We start from the raw sequence: 17340 nt of genomic DNA, 5'->3' as shown, positions 1-17340 counted from the left end.
TTTCTATAACCAAATTCCTCGGTCAAGACGTCTTCACTAACTTCCACACCCCCTTGTCCATAGAACTAAGCATGTGTAGAATGATTGCTGGGTCTATGGTTAAGAATCTGAATGAAGAGGATGACATGAAGTATAAAAATGTTTGTAGAGGCATGATGCATCTAATTGCGTAACATAATCTATCTACTTGTGGACTCGCTATTCGATCACAAAAACTCTACATAACAAAAAGATGTGATTTTTTCTCGTCTGGGGTCGCAGTTAACAAACTGATCGATACACCAGGCATTCGAATTCGAACAGGGAAAGCTGAAGCCAGCGTGCCATCTCAAAAGTGCTATGGTTGGAATACCACTCTGGGCATTCAAACATGGATAATTGGAGCCAATGTATTATCTAAAAAATGCTATGGTTACAAGACCATTCTTAATCTTCATCCGGTAAGGTGGAGATTGGGTCCCTATCCACCCTGTGCTTCATTCGCTTGAGCTTCGGCAATGCCATTATCCAGGAAGGAACTTCACATCCTGAAGATACCAGCACGTTCGCGATATTCCTCAAGAATGGCTTGTCCTCCTCTGTGAAGAACGTGATGGCCTCCCCAGATCTACCGGCTCTTCCGCATCGTCCTACACAGAGGAAAATTGATATGTATATAAGGTCTTTCAGTATCAAGGCGCCTCCACCAGATGCACATATGCAAACAGCCTATGGTATCCAAAACTAATGTGACTGCAGACAAATTAAATGATCACTGGGCACATTTATACCAGATCAGAATTCAATTAAAAAGGAACCTAACAGGCAAGATGATGAGGTATATTCGACAGGGAACTAATCTAAAAATCTATACCATAAATTCATAATCTCTAATCTATATGGATGCAATCAAATGTACAGAGTCTTACCTATCCTGTGAATATAGGCAGCAGCTGACTCCGGAAAATCGTAGTTTATCACACAGTTTACACCTTTGAAATCCATTCCCCGAGCAATGACTTCTGTTGCTATCAGTACCCAGGTCTTTCCAGCTCTCAAGTTGTCAACAGCATCCTGACGCTGCAGTAAAGGAAATATTAATTGACAGCATGTAAGCCTTGACGTAGACAACAGTATTACAGCTATAAACAAAATAGTGCCAACATTTATGAAATAGTAGTAACAATACTATGCAAAGCAATACCTGCTCCTCACTGAGGTCTGCATGAATTACATCAGCCCTAACGTCATCAAATGCCAGTTCTTTGTAAAGCTCTTTTGCTCTGTCTTTGCTTTGGACAAAGATCAATACTGGTGGATTGAGAGACTACAATTTAATAAACGGTTGATCAGCAATAAGTAACAAACTCAAATGAACATAAAAATGAAAGTTTTGTATTTTGTTCAGTTGATTACTACAAGAAGCAGACTAGGTCCAAGCATGACTTTTTTATTCATACATGTGTGTAGTTAGTGCATAAATGGTACATAGAACTGTGGTGGGTCAGTTCTGCAATCCCGCAGCAATCAGTATTTTATACTTCCAATAACTGCAATCTACTTGTGAAATTCATGCAAATACAATTCCACATTCCTTAGTTTTAATTGTCCATCATTTGAAACCCTAGAAGGATGGTATCTGGAGACAACAGAGACACAACCAGATAAAAGATTATTGATATACCTCTTGAAAGCTTTGCCGAAGAGCTAGCAACTTCCCCCTCTCAGTTCCAGCGAAAATCAATTTTTGCTTAATCAGTGAGGAAGCTGAATTCCTGTTAAGTTGAACAAACAGTGATGAAAATATCAAATCAAACAAGCCTCATTTAGGTTCATATTTAGATGTAGATACTCACTTTCTTCCAACAATGACTCGAATGGCATCGTGCATTATAGTGCGTGCAAGAGCCTCAATTGAATCGGGCAATGTGGCACTGAACAAAGACCGAATTATTGAAGGATTGGAACAGGCTTCAACAACTGAATCAATCACTTCAACAAATCCAAGCTCAAAAAGTTTATCAGATTCATCCAAGACAAGGTATTCCACACTGCAAAAGGAGGTTATCTGTTATTTAGATTCTAGATTATGCTTTATAATGCTGAAAGCAACAATCAACAGTTCATCCTCAAGTAACAAGAAAACACACACGAGTTGGAAAACCAGCATAGTGGTAGCTTAATTGTACTATTTCTAAGAAATAGAACAATAACTGTTTTTTTTTGGAATGACCGATGACATGTGTAGTACAGTGGTCACCTACAAGTTATCATTTTTTGCGTGAAATGCTGTGAACTACACAGCTACGCAAGTTTTAAGTGTTTCTATAAAAAATTAGAAAATGGAACCACAAGTTAACAGCCATGATCAAACATAAATCAAAACCACAACTTACCAGAAGTGGCCATCAATACATTGCTTATGGAACCAATTGCGGTGGAAAACAAAACAATAAAACATTCAAGATATGATCACAGACCTACTTAAATCAAGGTCTCTTTTCTTTACAGCATGGTCCAAACGAAGCGGGGTGGAAACAAGGATATCACAGTGCATATCTTTGAAATTCCCTGATTTGGAGAGATCTTTGGTCATCAATTTAATATAGTACTTCCTTCCTTTAGCCATCTTCTTGCATTCTCTCACAGTTTGTGCGGCCAATTCTCTCGTTGGGCAAAGAATCACAGCTTTAACACCACCTTTAGACCCTGGCTATTAGAACAATACTCATCAAGTGGAATATCAACCAATGTGAACAGCACAATGCAATACTATAAAGACATACCTTAATTTTCATAAGAAGTGGAAACAAGAAAGCCAGTGTCTTGCCAGAACCAGTAGGTGCACAAGCAAAGCATTCCCTCCCCTAGGCAAGGAATGCATGTTAAATCAACTTAACGGCTAAAATAGTTTTCCAAGGCAAAAGGACTAAATCCAAATAGAGTTCAAACTCACTCACCGAAAGAAGAATGGGAATGGCCTGCCTTTGTATTGGTGTAGGTTCTTGAAACCCAAGTTTTGACAAGTTCCCAACCAGATAGGAATCACACCCATATCTAGTGCAAAAATGAAAACAACCTAACCACCTCAAACGTTTCCACTATAACCAGAAGTATGTTGTGCTTGAAAACACTAACCTTGAAATCAGTTCTTCAAAGCTCTCAAGTGGTGCTGGAACATTTTGTCCAGCAATGTGAATATCAAACCTCTTCCGAAGAACTGCAGCCCTCTGCAAAGTGGAAACCAAAACCAAACTATAAAACTCCAGCCATCCAGATGACTCAGTGGTAAGAAACTTTGGAAATTGCAATTGCAAATACAGTACATCTAAAGTCCAAGCTTTATTTGGCACTACTGTCAATTCAAGCAGGATACTGAAGGGGTCATAAGAAATTTTAGGGCATGCAAGCTTTTAACAATCAATTCTTCATGAGCTAGAATTCAGTCCAACAAAAACTGGCGACATGATTACATAAATGGGATAGGCACGGCACAATACACCAACACAAGTGCACTGCCAAAATTCAATTACCTCGATTTCCCTCTCAATCTCCTTCCGCCGCCTCACAGACACCGAATCCTCATCTTTCCCTATCACCACCTTCTCAGAACGCAGCTCGTCATTTTTACCCACCAATCCCTTGAACACATTGAACCCCTCCACAACATCTGCAGAATACAACACACGGGGCAGAATGAAATTACCAACACAATGAGTACCCAAGCGGCAACCTCCCGGAGCGAACCAACCGGAAGCGAGCCTCACCCGACGACGAGGCGGCAGCCGCTTCCGCTCGCTTCTTCTTATTATTCTTCGCCTTCGCCTTGCCGCTCTTTCGCTTCCGCTTCTTCTCCGGGGACAGCGCGGAGGGGGCGGCGGGTGAGGGAGTCGGGCCTTGATGGAACCGCGCAAAGTCGGCGGCGAAGCGCTTGCGGTTGAAGTGGGTGCCGGCGAAGAGCGCCGACGAGAGCTTCGAGGTCTCCATGGCTCGCCGTCGCCGTCGCCGCCGCGGAGAACCCACCCCTTCCTCTTCTAAAACCCTAGGCACCCCTGCTTCTCTGTGTAATTGCTGCGGGACCCACCTGCAGTGAGAGGGCAAGTAGAGTTGTCCGGGCCCCATGTCGCAGAGACGGAGCTCGCCCTTTCCATTCCACGTGGGACCAACGCTCGTGTGACTGGTTGACGGCGGAGGCGGTCATCTTGGGACCCCACAAGTCAGCGTATCTGACAGCTAGGGGCTACCTCTTCTCGATGACGTGGCGTTCGCTTCCACTTCTGGTATCCAGTTCTTTGCTTTGCCCCCGTCCATAGCGCTGCCGTATGTGAAGGGGAAGAAGAAATATTTCGGCGCGCAAATCTCCGCCTCCATTCGCGCGCTGCAATTCTCGTGCTCGATTCGCGGCGATGATGATTCCGTGGGGCGGAGTGGGGTGCTGCCTCAGCGCCGCGGCTCTGTATCTCCTTGGGAGGAGCAGCGGAAGGTGCCGATCCCTCGTGTCTTATTTTCTTCCCTTTTTCGGTGCGCTTTCTGTAAGATCTATGTGATGTATTGGTTGTTTGGTGCTCAGAGATGCGGAGGTGCTGCGGTCGGTCGCGAGGGCTGGCAGCATGAAGGATTTAGGTCAGTAAGTGACGGGTTAGGGTTTGGTTACTGCATTTGTGGTTGATGTATTCAGCCTTTGGGAAGGTTCATTGTTTGATTTAGTCTGATTCTTTATTTTTTTGTTTTTACTACGAAAGGATAGTAAGTAAAACCGAGTGTGTATATGTTTAAAAGAAAGGATCAACCGAAGCTTATATTTGCACAGTATGATTATATTTGTTGAGATTAGTTTATATTAGTACTCCTGATAATTAGGTTACCAGGGTTTTGTTATATGGTTTTGACTGCTGGTAGAATTGTATCAGGTTTACAGTTTTATACTGAGCTGACTTGATTGTGATTGTATGATTTGCACAATTGTCAACTGTTGATTTTGATATGCTTGCTCAGTTGTTTCTTCAGTCATTTCACTCTCTTTTTCGATATGGATGTTGATTTTGATTGGTTAAATATATAAAAAGGAACTTTAGATTAGGTGTTATTTTGAGAACTTAGCAGCCATTTTGATTATTTAACTATATAAATGATGTTATTTTCTGACATGTCTACACCGTCTTGAACAGCTGCTATCTTGGACACTGCAAGTAAAGTCCTACCACTTGTAGTGGCCGTTTCTGGAAGAGTTGGTTCAGACACGCCACTTATATGCCAACAAAGTGGCATGAGAGGTGTAATCGTTGAGGAAACGGTAACCACTGATTTCATTCTCTCTCTTTTTTTGGTGATGAGTAGATGGGCTGCAATAAATATGCTATTTCTGCTTAAACTTTATATTTTGTAGGCAGAGCAACACTTCCTGAAGCACAACGATGCTGGATCCTGGATTCAAGATTCTGCAGTGATGCTTTCTGTTAGCAAAGAGGTTCCATGGTATCTGGTAATTGACTGCTGTAGCTTTTTTCCCCCTTTTTCAAATATGACTATTTAGCCTGGGACTGAATTAGCATATTATGCCCGAAATTGGGTTTATCAATAAGCTAGTTTATGCGAACTTGGGTTTATAGTGTGAGCCAACTAAGCTAATGGTCTCTGTTTGGATTACCTTAAGCTTTTCTTGTGAGCCTATTGTTGTAGCTTGATGTGTGGATAAAAGTCAGCTTTTAAGCTCCAAAGCCCAGCCTTGCTGGCCCTGGCTCTTGTTGGAGGCCAGACTCAAGCCCAAAATTAACCCCTATTTTAGGCATTGTTGATATCATACATAAGCCTCTTGTCCAAAATAAATGATAATTCTGAGCCTAAGATATGCCAAATGGGTATTTAAACATAAATTATTACAGCTCAGGATGAAAATGGCCATTCCATATATACTATATGCATCCTTCAGGCAAAAAAAATGATGTCATTTTTTAATAACTTATCCACAATTTGCGAGTGGGATGCTTCTCTAACCTTTAAATATCACTAGGATGATGGAACTGGACGTGTCTATGTGGTCGGTGCTCGTGCTGCAGCTGGTTTAATTTTAACTGTTGCCAGTGAGGTTTTTGAGGAGTCAGGGCGGACACTTGTACGTGGAACTCTAGATTATTTACAAGGATTGAAGGTTTGTCTAATCGCATCTTCAACAATGACAATGCTTAAAGATACATGACTGATGATTAAGCAATAATCCTATAGATGCTTGGAGTAAAGCGAACTGAAAGGGTTCTTCCAACTGGAACCTCGTTGACGGTTGTTGGTGAGGTAGTATTTGCATCACTAATTGGTCTGTGTTGTGTTGCATTAATTCTTGTTGGCATGTCTAATGTATTTTTTTTATCTCTTCCTTTTGTTCTTTGTTCTTATTTTGTATGAACAGGCCATTAAAGATGATGTTGGAACTATTCGAATTCAGAGACCGCACAAAGGACCATTTTATGTATCACCAAAAAGCATTGATCAACTTATCTTGAATCTTGGAAAATGGGCCAAGTAGGAAAATTCATTAGAGCACTCTTTGTCTTAGTTCGGGTGTCGTGATGCTAATAGCGTGTTTGTTACAGGTTATACCGGCTTGCTTCCATGGGCTTTGCAACATTTAGTGTTTTTCTCCTTGCAAAGCGTGCAATTCAGCATTTTCTGGAAAGGAAGCGCCGGCACGAACTGCAGAAAAGGTGCCTAACTCCTAACATCAGTTCCTTTTAGGACATTCAGATGAACAGATTGTTAAAAAAAAGTAGCGGCGTTCTTTATTGTTCAGATTCTTTTAAGAGGTTTGTCTTTCTTTCATTTAAGAAAAAGTACTAAAGAGTACAGAGTGAATACATTGTATCTTCTTAACCCTGTAACTAGTGTCATGCTTGGTTAAAATGCAATCAAAACCTAAAACTAAAGCGCTAAGATATTCTGTTTGCATAGTAGTGTTACCACAAGCCAACACTCATGCACGTGATTGCATACTAAGGTTTTATTGGGCACAGAAGATTCTGATACTATTTTATTCGTATAGGGTTCTTAATGCAGCAGCACAAAGGCAAGCTAGAGAAGCTGAAGGTGATTTTGTATTTCTGTTCTAGATTGGTTGTGCTATATTATTAGTAATGGGCATGTTTAATTATTATCTTGTATTTTTTTTTGGTTCAGGGGGCAAAGGTACATCAAACACAGAGCCTAACAGTAAAAAAGATCAATTGGTGCTGGATATATGTGTTATATGCCTTGAGCAAGAGTACAATGCTGTTTTTGTGCCGTAAGTATCCTACGTCTTCCAGAGCTTCTATGTTGAGAATGAAACAACCTGATTGTCTCTTTTTCCTTTTTCTTTTTCCACAATCCCAAATATACTAGGCAGCATTATGGTCTTCCTGATTCATGTTGACTAGCTTCTCAAATTTCTCTCCTATAACAGCTTGCCTCATAACTTGACAACCACTTGAAAGTTGATTAATGGGTGAAACGAACTCAATAAGCATTGTTATGTGCGATGCTTCATCATTTGGGTTGGAGCCTGAGCAAAGAGTGGAACTGCAGAAATACAAGTTTTGTTCATATTTTAAGCCCTGTTCATTGCTAGTTCTGCTATCATTGTTGTCACCCCTAAAAGATTTCACTCGAAGCAACTCAGTAATTAATAAATTGTTATACAGGTGCGGCCACATGTGTTGTTGTATGGCCTGCTCTTCACATTTAACAAACTGCCCACTTTGCCGGAGAAGAATAGACCAAGCTGTCAGAACTTTCCGCCATTGACAGTAATATATGAATGTATGATGCAAAAACTGGCATGGTATCACCACGGTGAGCTGCTTCTTTTGAAACCAGTTGGTCAACCAAAGGACATGAACTGCAATACTGGGCTGAAGCTTCTTCAAGGAGTTTGCTGGCAGAACAGCGAGTGATGCAAGCTCATAGCCAATGGGTGCCCTTGCCTGTAATGTACTACAATTGTGTACAGAACGTTCTTGTGTAAATGCACATAGGCTAGCAGCGAGTTTATTGATAATATGGATGCTGGTAACATTTATCGCTGCCCAATGGGCATTTGTGCAGAGGAATAACAAAGTTGTTCGCTTTGTTGACATTAATCAAATTTTCTGGTGAATGAGAATGGAACGCTATCTGTGGTTCTTTTGTGCCCAGTTTGCTTGGCAGGATCATAAGTAGGAGAAAAGAACAAAAGATTTGTAATATGTCTTTATGTTTCTACGGCTCATTTTGCAACATGTATGGGAAAACTCCTTGTTGGCACATTATTTTTCAGTCCATATTCATGCCTGTTCCTCGCTAGTTTAGAGACGTGCGATAAGACAAAATGTCGGGATCGAATGGATGGCTTAGTGCACGCCTGATGTTGCAACCATCAATTAGCAAGATCGTTACTTTTCCAAGATTGCAAAATCATTGGGCTAAACACGTGCAAAAAGGAACAGTAGGAGGTTAATATACAAATTTATGTATCAACTACTTTTTATTAGATTAAAATTTATATACAGAATATCTTACTAAAGTCAAATCAATTTTAGCACGTCTACAATACAGTCTACTATGTTAAAAAATGGACAGCCACCAACGAGGTTTAGCCTAAGCCGTGGGTATTAGCTTTCGTGTGGGTATTAACCAACGGGTGCATGGTGTTATCACCCGGGAAGCCCAAGTCCTAATCCTAATCCAAATCCATACCCCAATCCCTGAAACGAAGGCTGAGCCGCTGAGGACCTGAGGTGAGGTCCGCTCCAACGGGAATTGCAATTTCGGTCCAGCCGAGCTCCCGCTGAAACCCTAATCCGGTAATCCCCTCCATCACAGGATTCCCATTCCCAATCCTGCCACCCAACGCTTGCCGCCGACGTCCTCCGGCCTTGGTCTCCGCCGCTCGTGGGGTGAGGCCCCGTGCGCTCCCTTGTGTTCCAAGATGGCGACGCCTAAATATCAGATTCAGGCAAGGTTTTTACTTTTCTTGTTTACTTTCAGGTGCTCAAGCGCCGATTTTGTCTACATCTCGACGCTCGCCGTGTTAGCCAACTGCAGTTGCCGGGCGAAATTTGGTCTTCGCAGGTCTGCTTTATCGCTCTCTCCAATTCGTAATGCCATATGCTTTGTATTAGGTTATCTACTCTGGTATCTTCTGTCAGCATAGATAGTATTTTGTAGCGAGGCACAGGTCTGAAGCGATTCAGTAATGCCATGTACTAATCCGATTGTGCTACGAAGTACTATGCACACCTACTGAATTGTGTTTATTTGTTTTTCTTTTTATTTCCAGGGATGAATTATACTCCAAGCCCCAGAATCGTTCGCGGCAGAGGTAGAAATAAAAGGAAGTGGACAGCAGAAGAAGATGAAGAGCTTGTCAAAGCCTTGTGCGAGGTATCTGCTGATCCTAGATATAAGGTTGAAGGAGGGGGCTTCAAGAACTGTTACTCTCAAGGCATACAGAGCATTCTTGCACAAAAGCTACCTGGCCGTGGTATTAAAGCCAGCCCTCATGTTGATTCTCGGTTGAAAGTGTTGAAGCGGAAGTATTATTCAATCAAGGATATGTTAGCATCGCCAGGCTTCTCTTGGGATGACGCAAGAAAGATGATCCAATGTGAAAAACAACGATATGATGAATATTGCAGAGTACGTTATTCTGAGTATTTTGGCACTTGTATATTTTTCATCATAATATGTTTCTGTTTTGACTTATTTGTTTGATGCAGGATCATCCTAGAGCCAAGGGTATGTATGGCATCCCATTTGTATATTTTGATACATTTGATGCAATATATGGCAAGGACAGATACATCGGAGAAGGGTTGGAAGGGTCTGAAGAAGCAATTGCTAACATGGAGAATGGTGAAAATGCAAATGAAGTTGGAGATGACGAAGTGGAGGAGGATGCGATGTCCACAGGAGTATCTGGTCGCTCCTTGGCTGCAACACTAAGCTCTAAGAGTCAGAAGAAATACAAGCATGATGGAAAAGGGAATAGGACTGAATCAAATTGCCCGTCCCTGGACAAGTTCAAGGATCTACATGGTCAGTTTCAAACTGCCATTCAGCATGTAAGTACGATGGCAGCAGCAATGGAGCTGTTCAAGGATGTACATGATCACTTTCAAAGTGTCGTTCAGCATGCTGGTGCAATGGCCGCAGGAATGGAGCAGTTCAAGGATGCCCATGATCGCTTTCAGAGTGTTGTTCAGCATGTCAGCACCACAACAGCAGCAATGGAACAGTTCAAGGATGCTCTTGATCATTTCCAGACTATAACTCAGAATGGCAGGGTGATTGCAGCAGTGGAGTATGGTACTGATATGCAAGAGAAGTCATTGTGTGAAGAGCCCCAAAGGAAGGCCAAAGTAACAGCCATTTCTGAAGTAGAAAAGCTTGGCTTAACTGGAATTGAAGTGGTAACCGCCGCAAGCATTTTCGCAAAGGAACCAAACCAAATGGACATGTTTTTAGCACTGCCAGAAATCTATAAGAAGGATTACATACTCCAGATGCTCAGTGGTATGCCATGCGGTTCTCAGATCCTATATACAATCCATCTCACTTAGTTTGAACTTTATGGCTGTAAAGGTTCATTTAGCATAGTTGCTTTTAAGTCTACTAGTCTAGCATTGGCATTTGCTGCAGGTTTCAACTTTCTGCATGTAAGCCGTCAGGTTGCTTCTCCTAGGATTGGAACATGTGCAAACTGTACAGTTTTGGAGCATTAACGGATGGTCCTATCTGCGTATGTCATCTTTAGCTGACTGTGTACTCAAGAACCTGATCGCCCCGCCACACGTTTAGTTTGCTGTAGTTATAAGTAGTTGGTTGCTGCTTGCTTCTGCCATGTAAACTGTCTAGTTATGTGCGCGTGAGAATAGATAATTATTCACTTGTCGATAGTTTTATGAGCACCTATGTGATGCATTCAAGGATAATTATAACCATTGCTGACATTTCTGGTTTGTTAGTTCGCATTATAACTTTGTAAGGGTATTCCTATGTGCAAGAACATTGTATTTAATTATGTATTTGTTTATGCTTATCCTTTTATGGTAAAATGCAAACTAGTATTGTTTTCCGGTCTTTATATGCTTGTTGAGAAGTGGTTGCAAATTTGCAATGCTTTATCTCGGTTTGAAAGCCAAACCATTTATCCTTCAGTAGAAGTATTTCGGGCAGTTGGTTGTTGCGGCCTAGATGGGAAAAAAAATGAGCTGAACATTCTTTTGATGTCAAATGAAGCTAACTTGTATTGCATTTCCTTTTGTTTCAGGCGGACAATCTATCCAATATTCAGTTGGTTAATCAGTATTTTTGAGAACAAGTTGGCTAGAGCCTAGAGATCTGTAAACAGTTATCATGTGGCATTCGTCTAGTGCCCTGCCCATGTGCTTTCAATTACTGATGTGGGTGTTAGCATGTGTCAAGACTATTATCAGTTATCACTCTTAGCGAGGTGGTCCTTTCCATGTGTTACCAATTTCTGATGTCTGTAAGCGTGTCAATATCATAGCTTCTTAGTGATGGAAGAATTATTTGTAACTTTATTAAAAAAATACCTGTAACTTTTTTGCCAAAAAACGTTACTTGTAACTTCATCTAAACCCTTTCCTCCAACGAACCATTTACCTTCCCTATCCCTGTCCATTGCCGATCCAAGCATTCCTATATACTACTGTCATTTCCATTCCAAATCCTGAAACCAAAAGTTGCCAAGAATTCATGACTGGTTCTGGTTAGGTAAAGAGTTTATCCAGGATATAACAAAGTAGTTACTCTGGAATTTACTTCTTCAAATTAATATACACTCTCCAGCTGAGTTTATTTGTGCCTTCTGTCACCAGTAAATATTGACCGAAAGATACCCCTCCAGAGCTGCTGGAACTGAAAGATGACGCTTCTGACAACCTGATAACAAGTCTAGCGATGTTTTTATCCTTGGAAAAACATTACAGGCTGAACGAAACAGGTGTGATTTTTTTCATATGTGAAAATTTAAGCCATTTTAGATAGCAGTTAACCATATTTTTCTGCTATGCCGTTTCCATTCACAGGCACGAACTCAATCAGATAATAATTATCAACAGCTCTCCCAATCAAGCAAAATAACGCAGAGATGCAAGATTAGATAAACAAATCTCTTGCGTGCAGGCTACAACCAGGTTTTGTGCATGAGATGGAGCAGCTGAGCTGCCGTTAAATCCAACATGAAAATAAACATAACATGATTCCACCTCAAAAAATATGCGAAGCCATCTCCAATTGAAAGGAAACACAAAGGAGGAAATGAATGGGTGCGATTAACCAAGACAGCGACAACGCTGCTCTTCAAGTTGCTGGCATTAGATATCCACAGATACAAACAGAAAATGAAGCAGAAATGTAGTCGAATCGTTCTTTGGCAGTATTATTTTGCAATCAAAGAAGACTTCATAGCCTGGATGGTATTACTTCCATGCCCAAGTACAAAGACACTAGTTACCACACAGAAGTTCACTCCTTTTTCCCAATCCCGTGAGACATGTTGTAAACTCCACGACCCTGTTTAGGAGACAGAGTAACAAATCATCAGGTCAGCTGGGGCAAGAAAAAAATAAGAAGAAAACAAGTAACAATGTCCTAAGTTGAAAGCTGAAACTTACAATCATGAACATGCTGGTGGCAGCAAGTGCAAGGGGGATGGCAACGGAGGTGACCACATCATAGCGTCCTTTCAGGTAGGTGTGCTTGGTCAAGTTCTGGAAGATTTGCTGCTGCTTGAAGAGCCTCTCCCGTGGCAGAAATGGAGCTTCTGTCATCCTGCATTTAAAGAAAAGAAACCTAGACAGCTTAATAACACAATGACAAAATAACAGCCTCTGTTGCGCTAATACTAATATTGTACAGTACATCTCATGACAGTTATAGTGTAATCACTGATTGTAACAACTGTAAGCAACAACGGAAAAAAATCAGCACAATTGGCCTTATATCCTCCTAAAATGATTTAATTCACAGAGGCTTTGTTAGTTGTTTGGCTATTCCTATTAGCACCTATCAGGACGGAAAAAAAATTATCAATTGAGAATTCAGTATAGTTTTGTCTTAAAAAAAACAGGAACACTTTAATCCAGGCACGTAGGAATTTCTTTGGAAACATCAAAATACAATTTGGCTGGGGGATAAACACAACATTTCCATTCTACAGTGATGGCTTATTTGTACTACAATGAAACAAATAATGCTAGTCAGCGAGTGAACACCCAATACTAACATGTAGAGAGTAAGTGGCAAAAAAAAAATCTTATTGTGGGCAGAGTTAAAGGGAAAAGGCAACTCTTTGGCCAACATTTCATGGTTGCTCATGACCAGAACAGTGCAGTGCAACACTATACGCAAAGATTATATGAACTTTGCAACCAGACCAAGTTCCCAAGCTGATATGTATGATTTCATGTCTAAGCAAAATCCCACAGCAACGAAACCCACACACATGCAGCAAAGTTTGAAATAATTTACAAGCATATTATGCACCTTCCATCTACCATTTTCTCAATGATAAATCTATGGAAAAACTATATTGTACATCTCTTTCGCATTCCGTAATGGAATAAACCAAAGAAACTATCGACATGGCAAGGTAGTAGAAATCCCCGACACATAGCTAACCATTGACACCGCACAACACATTTCCGGAAGGCAGAGTCTGAACCCTTCAATCCATTCGCAAAACTAGGCAAGACAGACAACAGATCGAACCAACATCGAAGTCGGCAGCAATCATGCCAGATCGTGGGCACAGAGCCCGCTGAGATGCCATGCCATCCAATCGATAAACGCATCACGATGGAATTAAGAAAAAAACATAGGTGCGCCAACGCAGATCGGATGCACCAAGCACCCCAACGACGCAGTACGGCGCCACCCCATAACAAAAATGAAGCTACGAGTCCTTCGCCCGTTCCGGATCCCGGGACCAATCAGTGGGTCGCTACGCAGGATAGGTTCAGGGACGAGGAAAGGAGGGAGAGATCGACGCGTACCTGGCGGCCGAGGGTCGCGACGCGGTGGCCGGCGGCGGAGGAGGGTGGGGGATCTGTGAGAGGCGTATGCGGGGGAGGCTGACCTGACCGAGGGGAATGGAACGAGTCGGGGAGGCCGCGGCTTTTGTTGTTTCCCTCGTGGGCTGAGTGGGTTAACCATGCTTGGGCCCTTAGCAGACTGAAAATGTTTACCATGGCCCGTGGGTCGGTCTTCATATTTTGAAAAAGAATATTATCTAAAGAATTTCAAAACTTTTTCCCCAGTTTGACTAGCAATCCCTATTATTTACACCATCACTTACTAGCAAACTCTCAACAATTTCACGTCATGTCAAAAAAAAAGGAAAGAAAAAAACCGAAAGTCCACACGTATGGGTGTAACACTACACATTTTAATGCAAAAAATATACAGCGTTATGATTTTTTTATCAAAAACGTGGATGCTCCCGTTAGTATCCAATGGTTCAAAATATTGTTCCATTAGTATCAAAATCAGAATACGAAGTCAAGACACGTTGCAAACCGCTGCAGAACTTCTTATGGCATCGTCTGATAGGAACTGCAAATCAAGATACACACAGACCAGCAGGATCAGCAAAAGGACCGTTTGCTCTGCTGAGAACTTCAGATAGCAGTCTATTGCGAGGAACAGACATACTGGAGCTCTCAAGGCAATGTTTGTTATTTTCGCTACACAAAATGATACTAGACAATCCTTCAGAATCATATGCAATTTCTCCACAGCTTTGTAAATAATCAGTACGAAGATGTCAACATTTGTTGTTTTCACCACTCACCGAAGAAAAGGCAGTCATTATTTATGTACAGTATCTGCAGCTACTGTATAAAGCTTTACAACTTACCCATGAATCAACACAAGGGAGAGGTCGTCTTCAATATATATGCATATCACATAACTAATACTAACTACCAGGTACCAGTGAATATAAACGATGAACATAACTGGTAGTCTTTCTGAAAGAAATTGTCCAAAGCCTGCTCGAAATTCTGGCACGGACAATGTACCCACAGTATAACACACAAGTCAAATAAACACAACATATTTACAACACCCCAAAGACAACAGAGTAGATTGACGCTTAACCAATTGCCACTTGATATCATCAAACTAGAGAGTTTACAGTTTACACGTGTATTCATTGCATAAGCAGCATAATTAACCAATATTTATTGGCTGAATAACTGTATCCTCGTGAGTAATGAAAGGTAAATGTTGAAATGCAATCGGCACCTCCATACCAGCATGCATGGGTATTCAAGACTTATCATCATCATCCTCGATATCCCAGCTCAAATCTTCGTCATCTTCAGCCACACTCAGCCTCTTTCGCAGCTCCTCCTTCAGAGCAGGGCTTGAGTCATGGGTGCTGCCCTTCTTTTCTTCATGCTCTCCAAGATCTTCGATCTCATCCCATTCAAGATCCTCTTCCTCCATTGTTCGCTGTCTAGACACTATGGAGTAATCACTATCCTTGCTTGAATCACTGGTCTCATGCTTCACCGCTTCTTTCTTGTCACCTGATTCTTCAACACTCGACTTGGAGTGCCCTTCCTTCTCTTCCTCATCCACTACAACCAAAGAGCTACCAAAAACCACTGGTTGTGGCTCATCAGCATTCTTCTGCTCCTCCTCATCCACTACTACCAAAGAGCTACCTAAAACCACTGGTTGGGGCTCATCAGAATTCTTCTGTTCCTCCAAAGCAGCCGGTTCTTCTGCTGCCTCAACCTTCCGTTCTTCCACCACTCTCTCGTTTTCCTTCACTTCCACTTCATGCTTGACTTCTTCTTTGATTGGCTCTTGCCTTGCTGCTAGCTCTTTTGCATCCTCTTTCTGCTGCTCTTCCTCCTCATCCTCATCATCCACTTCCCAGCTCAAATCCTCATCTTCCTCCTGAGCGATCACACGCTGCACAAGCTTCGCCCTCGCGTCCTCCTGCTGCTTCAGCTTATGGACACGGTAGAAGTACCTCGACCAGAACACCTCGCTCTCCACGGTGCCCGGCACTAGCCTGTCCACCATGGCTTCCAGCGCGTCACTATCGTAGCACAGGGCCTCGATCTCGTCCTTCCTCTCATCCAAATTAAACCCCTTACTCCAAGCCGCGAAGTCCTCAGCATCCTCGGGATCGGCGGTGAAGGTGGTCGGATCCGCCTGGAGCGCCCGCAGCTGCGCCTCGAAGCGGCTGTACCGGACGTGGGCCCCGGAGGCGGAGCTTTGCTCCCACTCACCGCCGTCGGAGTGCGCGGAGACCGGAGCGGCCGCAGCGGCGGCGACCTGTGAGAGCGCGTCCTTGCCCTGCGCGACGATGTCCGCGAGCCCGTCGAGCGCGTGCGCGGAGGACGGCAGGTCCCGCGCGGCGCGGGCGGCGGCGTCGCGGAGCACCTCGGTCTCGCGGCGCAGGCCGGTGCTGAACTCGGCGAGGTCGCGGCGGTAGGCCTCGAGCACGGTCTCGGACTGCGAGGTGAGCGTCTTGAGGAGCCCGCCGAAGCCCCACCCGCCGCCGCCGCCAGCGGGAGCGGTGGGCGCGGGCTCGGGCTCCTGCTCCGGCGGCGGGGAGGCCGGGTCCGGATCGGGCTCGGCGAGGATGGACTTGAAGAAATCCATGGGGGTTTGGATCGGATCGGATCGGATCGGATCGGAGAGACAACGGGGAGGGAGGTCGTGGTGGGTTTGGCCGCGGAGAGCAGTCTCTCGGGAAAGGAAGGCAAGTCGCTTAGATTTCGTTCGTGGTGGAGGGCTTTGCTTCGCTTTCGCTTGCTGTGCACGGGTTGGATGATTGCCGGAGTCCGAAAACCTGGAACGGACGCATTCCTGCCGTGTGCCGTTCAGCTGAGCGGCTCGTGCAGACTGCAGAGCCTCCTGTTCTTCTTTCTTACGAATTTCTTTTTATTCACGCAAATTTCAAACTTCAAAGTTGTCACTAAGTATCTTCATCAATTTTATTGTATTTGCACGAATTAGATAAATCATTTTAAGTGACACCGCACATTAAGTATTTTTAGTTCTACGAGGTATTTATATCGATAAAATATGTTGTTTCACCAAAACATCCATGGCACATCCATGCTTTTTTTCTGTCCTTTTAACCTTTTCAACCAAGAATTGGTGAGAAAGATGTATAGGAGAGTAAAAGGACATGATGTTGCTGACAGACTAAAGAGAAAATAAAATTATCCGAGCTAACCAAATTCCATCAAATTCTCCTTTTAATAAATTATCCAAGCTAACCAAATTCCATCAAATTCTCCTTTTAGGCAAGATTAACAGAACATTTTTTTCTATTATATTATTGTAAAATACAAAAAATGA

General features: G+C 42.8%; 5 protein-coding genes across 8 annotated transcripts; 2 read left to right on the top strand and 3 right to left on the bottom strand.

Annotated features, from left to right (window-relative positions):
• Positions 1-222: 222 nt before the first annotated feature.
• LOC117843845 (DEAD-box ATP-dependent RNA helicase 57) lies at positions 223-4055 on the bottom strand. Its single transcript, XM_034724574.2, has 11 exons — positions 3747-4055; positions 3513-3649; positions 3118-3209; positions 2940-3036; positions 2766-2846; positions 2460-2692; positions 1836-2030; positions 1664-1754; positions 1184-1306; positions 909-1059; positions 223-629 (listed from the first exon to the last, which is right to left on the bottom strand). The coding sequence occupies exons 1-11, from the start codon at positions 3964-3966 to the stop codon at positions 427-429; spliced, it is 1623 nt and encodes a 540-aa protein (XP_034580465.1). The 5' UTR covers positions 3967-4055; the 3' UTR covers positions 223-426.
• Positions 4056-4250: 195 nt separating this feature from the next.
• Positions 4251-8130, top strand: LOC117843848 (E3 ubiquitin-protein ligase SP1). 2 transcript variants are annotated; one of them, XM_034724580.2, is made up of 11 exons: positions 4251-4462; positions 4550-4602; positions 5148-5272; positions 5366-5461; positions 5990-6127; positions 6202-6267; positions 6383-6495; positions 6567-6677; positions 7013-7056; positions 7147-7252; positions 7412-7635. In XM_034724580.2, exons 1-11 carry the CDS (start codon positions 4386-4388, stop codon positions 7437-7439), a joined length of 957 nt encoding a protein of 318 aa, XP_034580471.1. In that variant the 5' UTR covers positions 4251-4385; the 3' UTR covers positions 7440-7635. The 2 variants fall into 2 exon arrangements, with proteins under 2 accessions (XP_034580471.1, XP_034580470.1); XM_034724579.2 differs by lacking the exon at positions 7412-7635 and adding an exon at positions 7650-8130 and having other exon boundaries at positions 4252-4462.
• Positions 8131-8589: 459 nt separating this feature from the next.
• On the top strand, positions 8590-11582 carry LOC117843847 (uncharacterized). 3 transcript variants are annotated; one of them, XM_034724578.2, is made up of 5 exons: positions 8593-8882; positions 8974-9057; positions 9266-9624; positions 9705-10500; positions 11258-11582. In XM_034724578.2, exons 3-5 carry the CDS (start codon positions 9268-9270, stop codon positions 11287-11289), a joined length of 1185 nt encoding a protein of 394 aa, XP_034580469.1. In that variant the 5' UTR covers positions 8593-8882; positions 8974-9057; positions 9266-9267; the 3' UTR covers positions 11290-11582. The 3 variants fall into 3 exon arrangements, with proteins under 3 accessions (XP_034580467.1, XP_034580469.1, XP_034580468.1); XM_034724577.2 differs by lacking the exon at positions 11258-11582 and having other exon boundaries at positions 8615-8723; positions 8809-8882; positions 9705-11034; XM_034724576.2 differs by lacking the exon at positions 11258-11582 and having other exon boundaries at positions 8590-8882; positions 9705-11034.
• A 682-nt stretch (positions 11583-12264) lies between these two features.
• LOC140221748 (uncharacterized) lies at positions 12265-14166 on the bottom strand. Its single transcript, XM_072291670.1, has 3 exons — positions 14007-14166; positions 12627-12783; positions 12265-12525 (listed from the first exon to the last, which is right to left on the bottom strand). Exons 2-3 carry the CDS (start codon positions 12780-12782, stop codon positions 12478-12480), a joined length of 204 nt encoding a protein of 67 aa, XP_072147771.1. The 5' UTR covers position 12783; positions 14007-14166; the 3' UTR covers positions 12265-12477.
• Positions 14167-14953: 787 nt separating this feature from the next.
• LOC117843846 (uncharacterized) lies at positions 14954-16790 on the bottom strand. Its single transcript, XM_034724575.2, has one exon. It carries the CDS (start codon positions 16633-16635, stop codon positions 15283-15285), a length of 1353 nt encoding a protein of 450 aa, XP_034580466.1. The 5' UTR covers positions 16636-16790; the 3' UTR covers positions 14954-15282.
• Between the last annotated feature and the right edge of the window lie 550 nt (positions 16791-17340).

Source organism: Setaria viridis, chromosome 2 (assembly GCF_005286985.2).
Source record: "Setaria viridis chromosome 2, Setaria_viridis_v4.0, whole genome shotgun sequence".
In the NCBI taxonomy this organism is placed as follows: domain Eukaryota; kingdom Viridiplantae; phylum Streptophyta; class Magnoliopsida; order Poales; family Poaceae; genus Setaria; species Setaria viridis.
Note: the sequence above shows the minus strand (reverse complement) of the source record. Positions and strands in the feature narration are given on the sequence as shown.

What these genes read in the sequence shown, in the direction of transcription:
- LOC117843848 (XM_034724579.2), top strand. Translation starts at nt 4,386, where the DNA reads ATGATGATTCCGTGGGGCGGAGTGGGGTGCTGCCTCAGCGCCGCGGCT. An exon ending in CTTGGGAGGAGCAGCGGAAG is followed by an intron (nt 4,463 to 4,549) that starts GTGCCGATCCCT and finishes TTTGGTGCTCAG; the next exon opens with AGATGCGGAGGTGCTGCGGT. An exon ending in TACAATGCTGTTTTTGTGCC is followed by an intron (nt 7,253 to 7,649) that starts GTAAGTATCCTA and finishes ATTGTTATACAG; the next exon opens with GTGCGGCCACATGTGTTGTT.
- LOC117843845 (XM_034724574.2), bottom strand. Translation starts at nt 3,966, where the DNA reads ATGGAGACCTCGAAGCTCTCGTCGGCGCTCTTCGCCGGCACCCACTTC. An exon ending in CCATTCCCATTCTTCTTTCG is followed by an intron (nt 2,847 to 2,939) that starts GTGAGTGAGTTT and finishes TTCCTTGCCTAG; the next exon opens with GGGAGGGAATGCTTTGCTTG. An exon ending in TTCGGCAAAGCTTTCAAGAG is followed by an intron (nt 1,307 to 1,663) that starts GTATATCAATAA and finishes ATTAAATTGTAG; the next exon opens with TCTCTCAATCCACCAGTATT.
- LOC140221748 (XM_072291670.1), bottom strand. Translation starts at nt 12,782, where the DNA reads ATGACAGAAGCTCCATTTCTGCCACGGGAGAGGCTCTTCAAGCAGCAG. An exon ending in CCACCAGCATGTTCATGATT is followed by an intron (nt 12,526 to 12,626) that starts GTAAGTTTCAGC and finishes TCTCCTAAACAG; the next exon opens with GGTCGTGGAGTTTACAACAT.
- LOC117843846 (XM_034724575.2), bottom strand. Translation starts at nt 16,635, where the DNA reads ATGGATTTCTTCAAGTCCATCCTCGCCGAGCCCGATCCGGACCCGGCC.
- LOC117843847 (XM_034724576.2), top strand. Translation starts at nt 9,268, where the DNA reads ATGAATTATACTCCAAGCCCCAGAATCGTTCGCGGCAGAGGTAGAAAT. An exon ending in GATATGATGAATATTGCAGA is followed by an intron (nt 9,625 to 9,704) that starts GTACGTTATTCT and finishes TGTTTGATGCAG; the next exon opens with GATCATCCTAGAGCCAAGGG.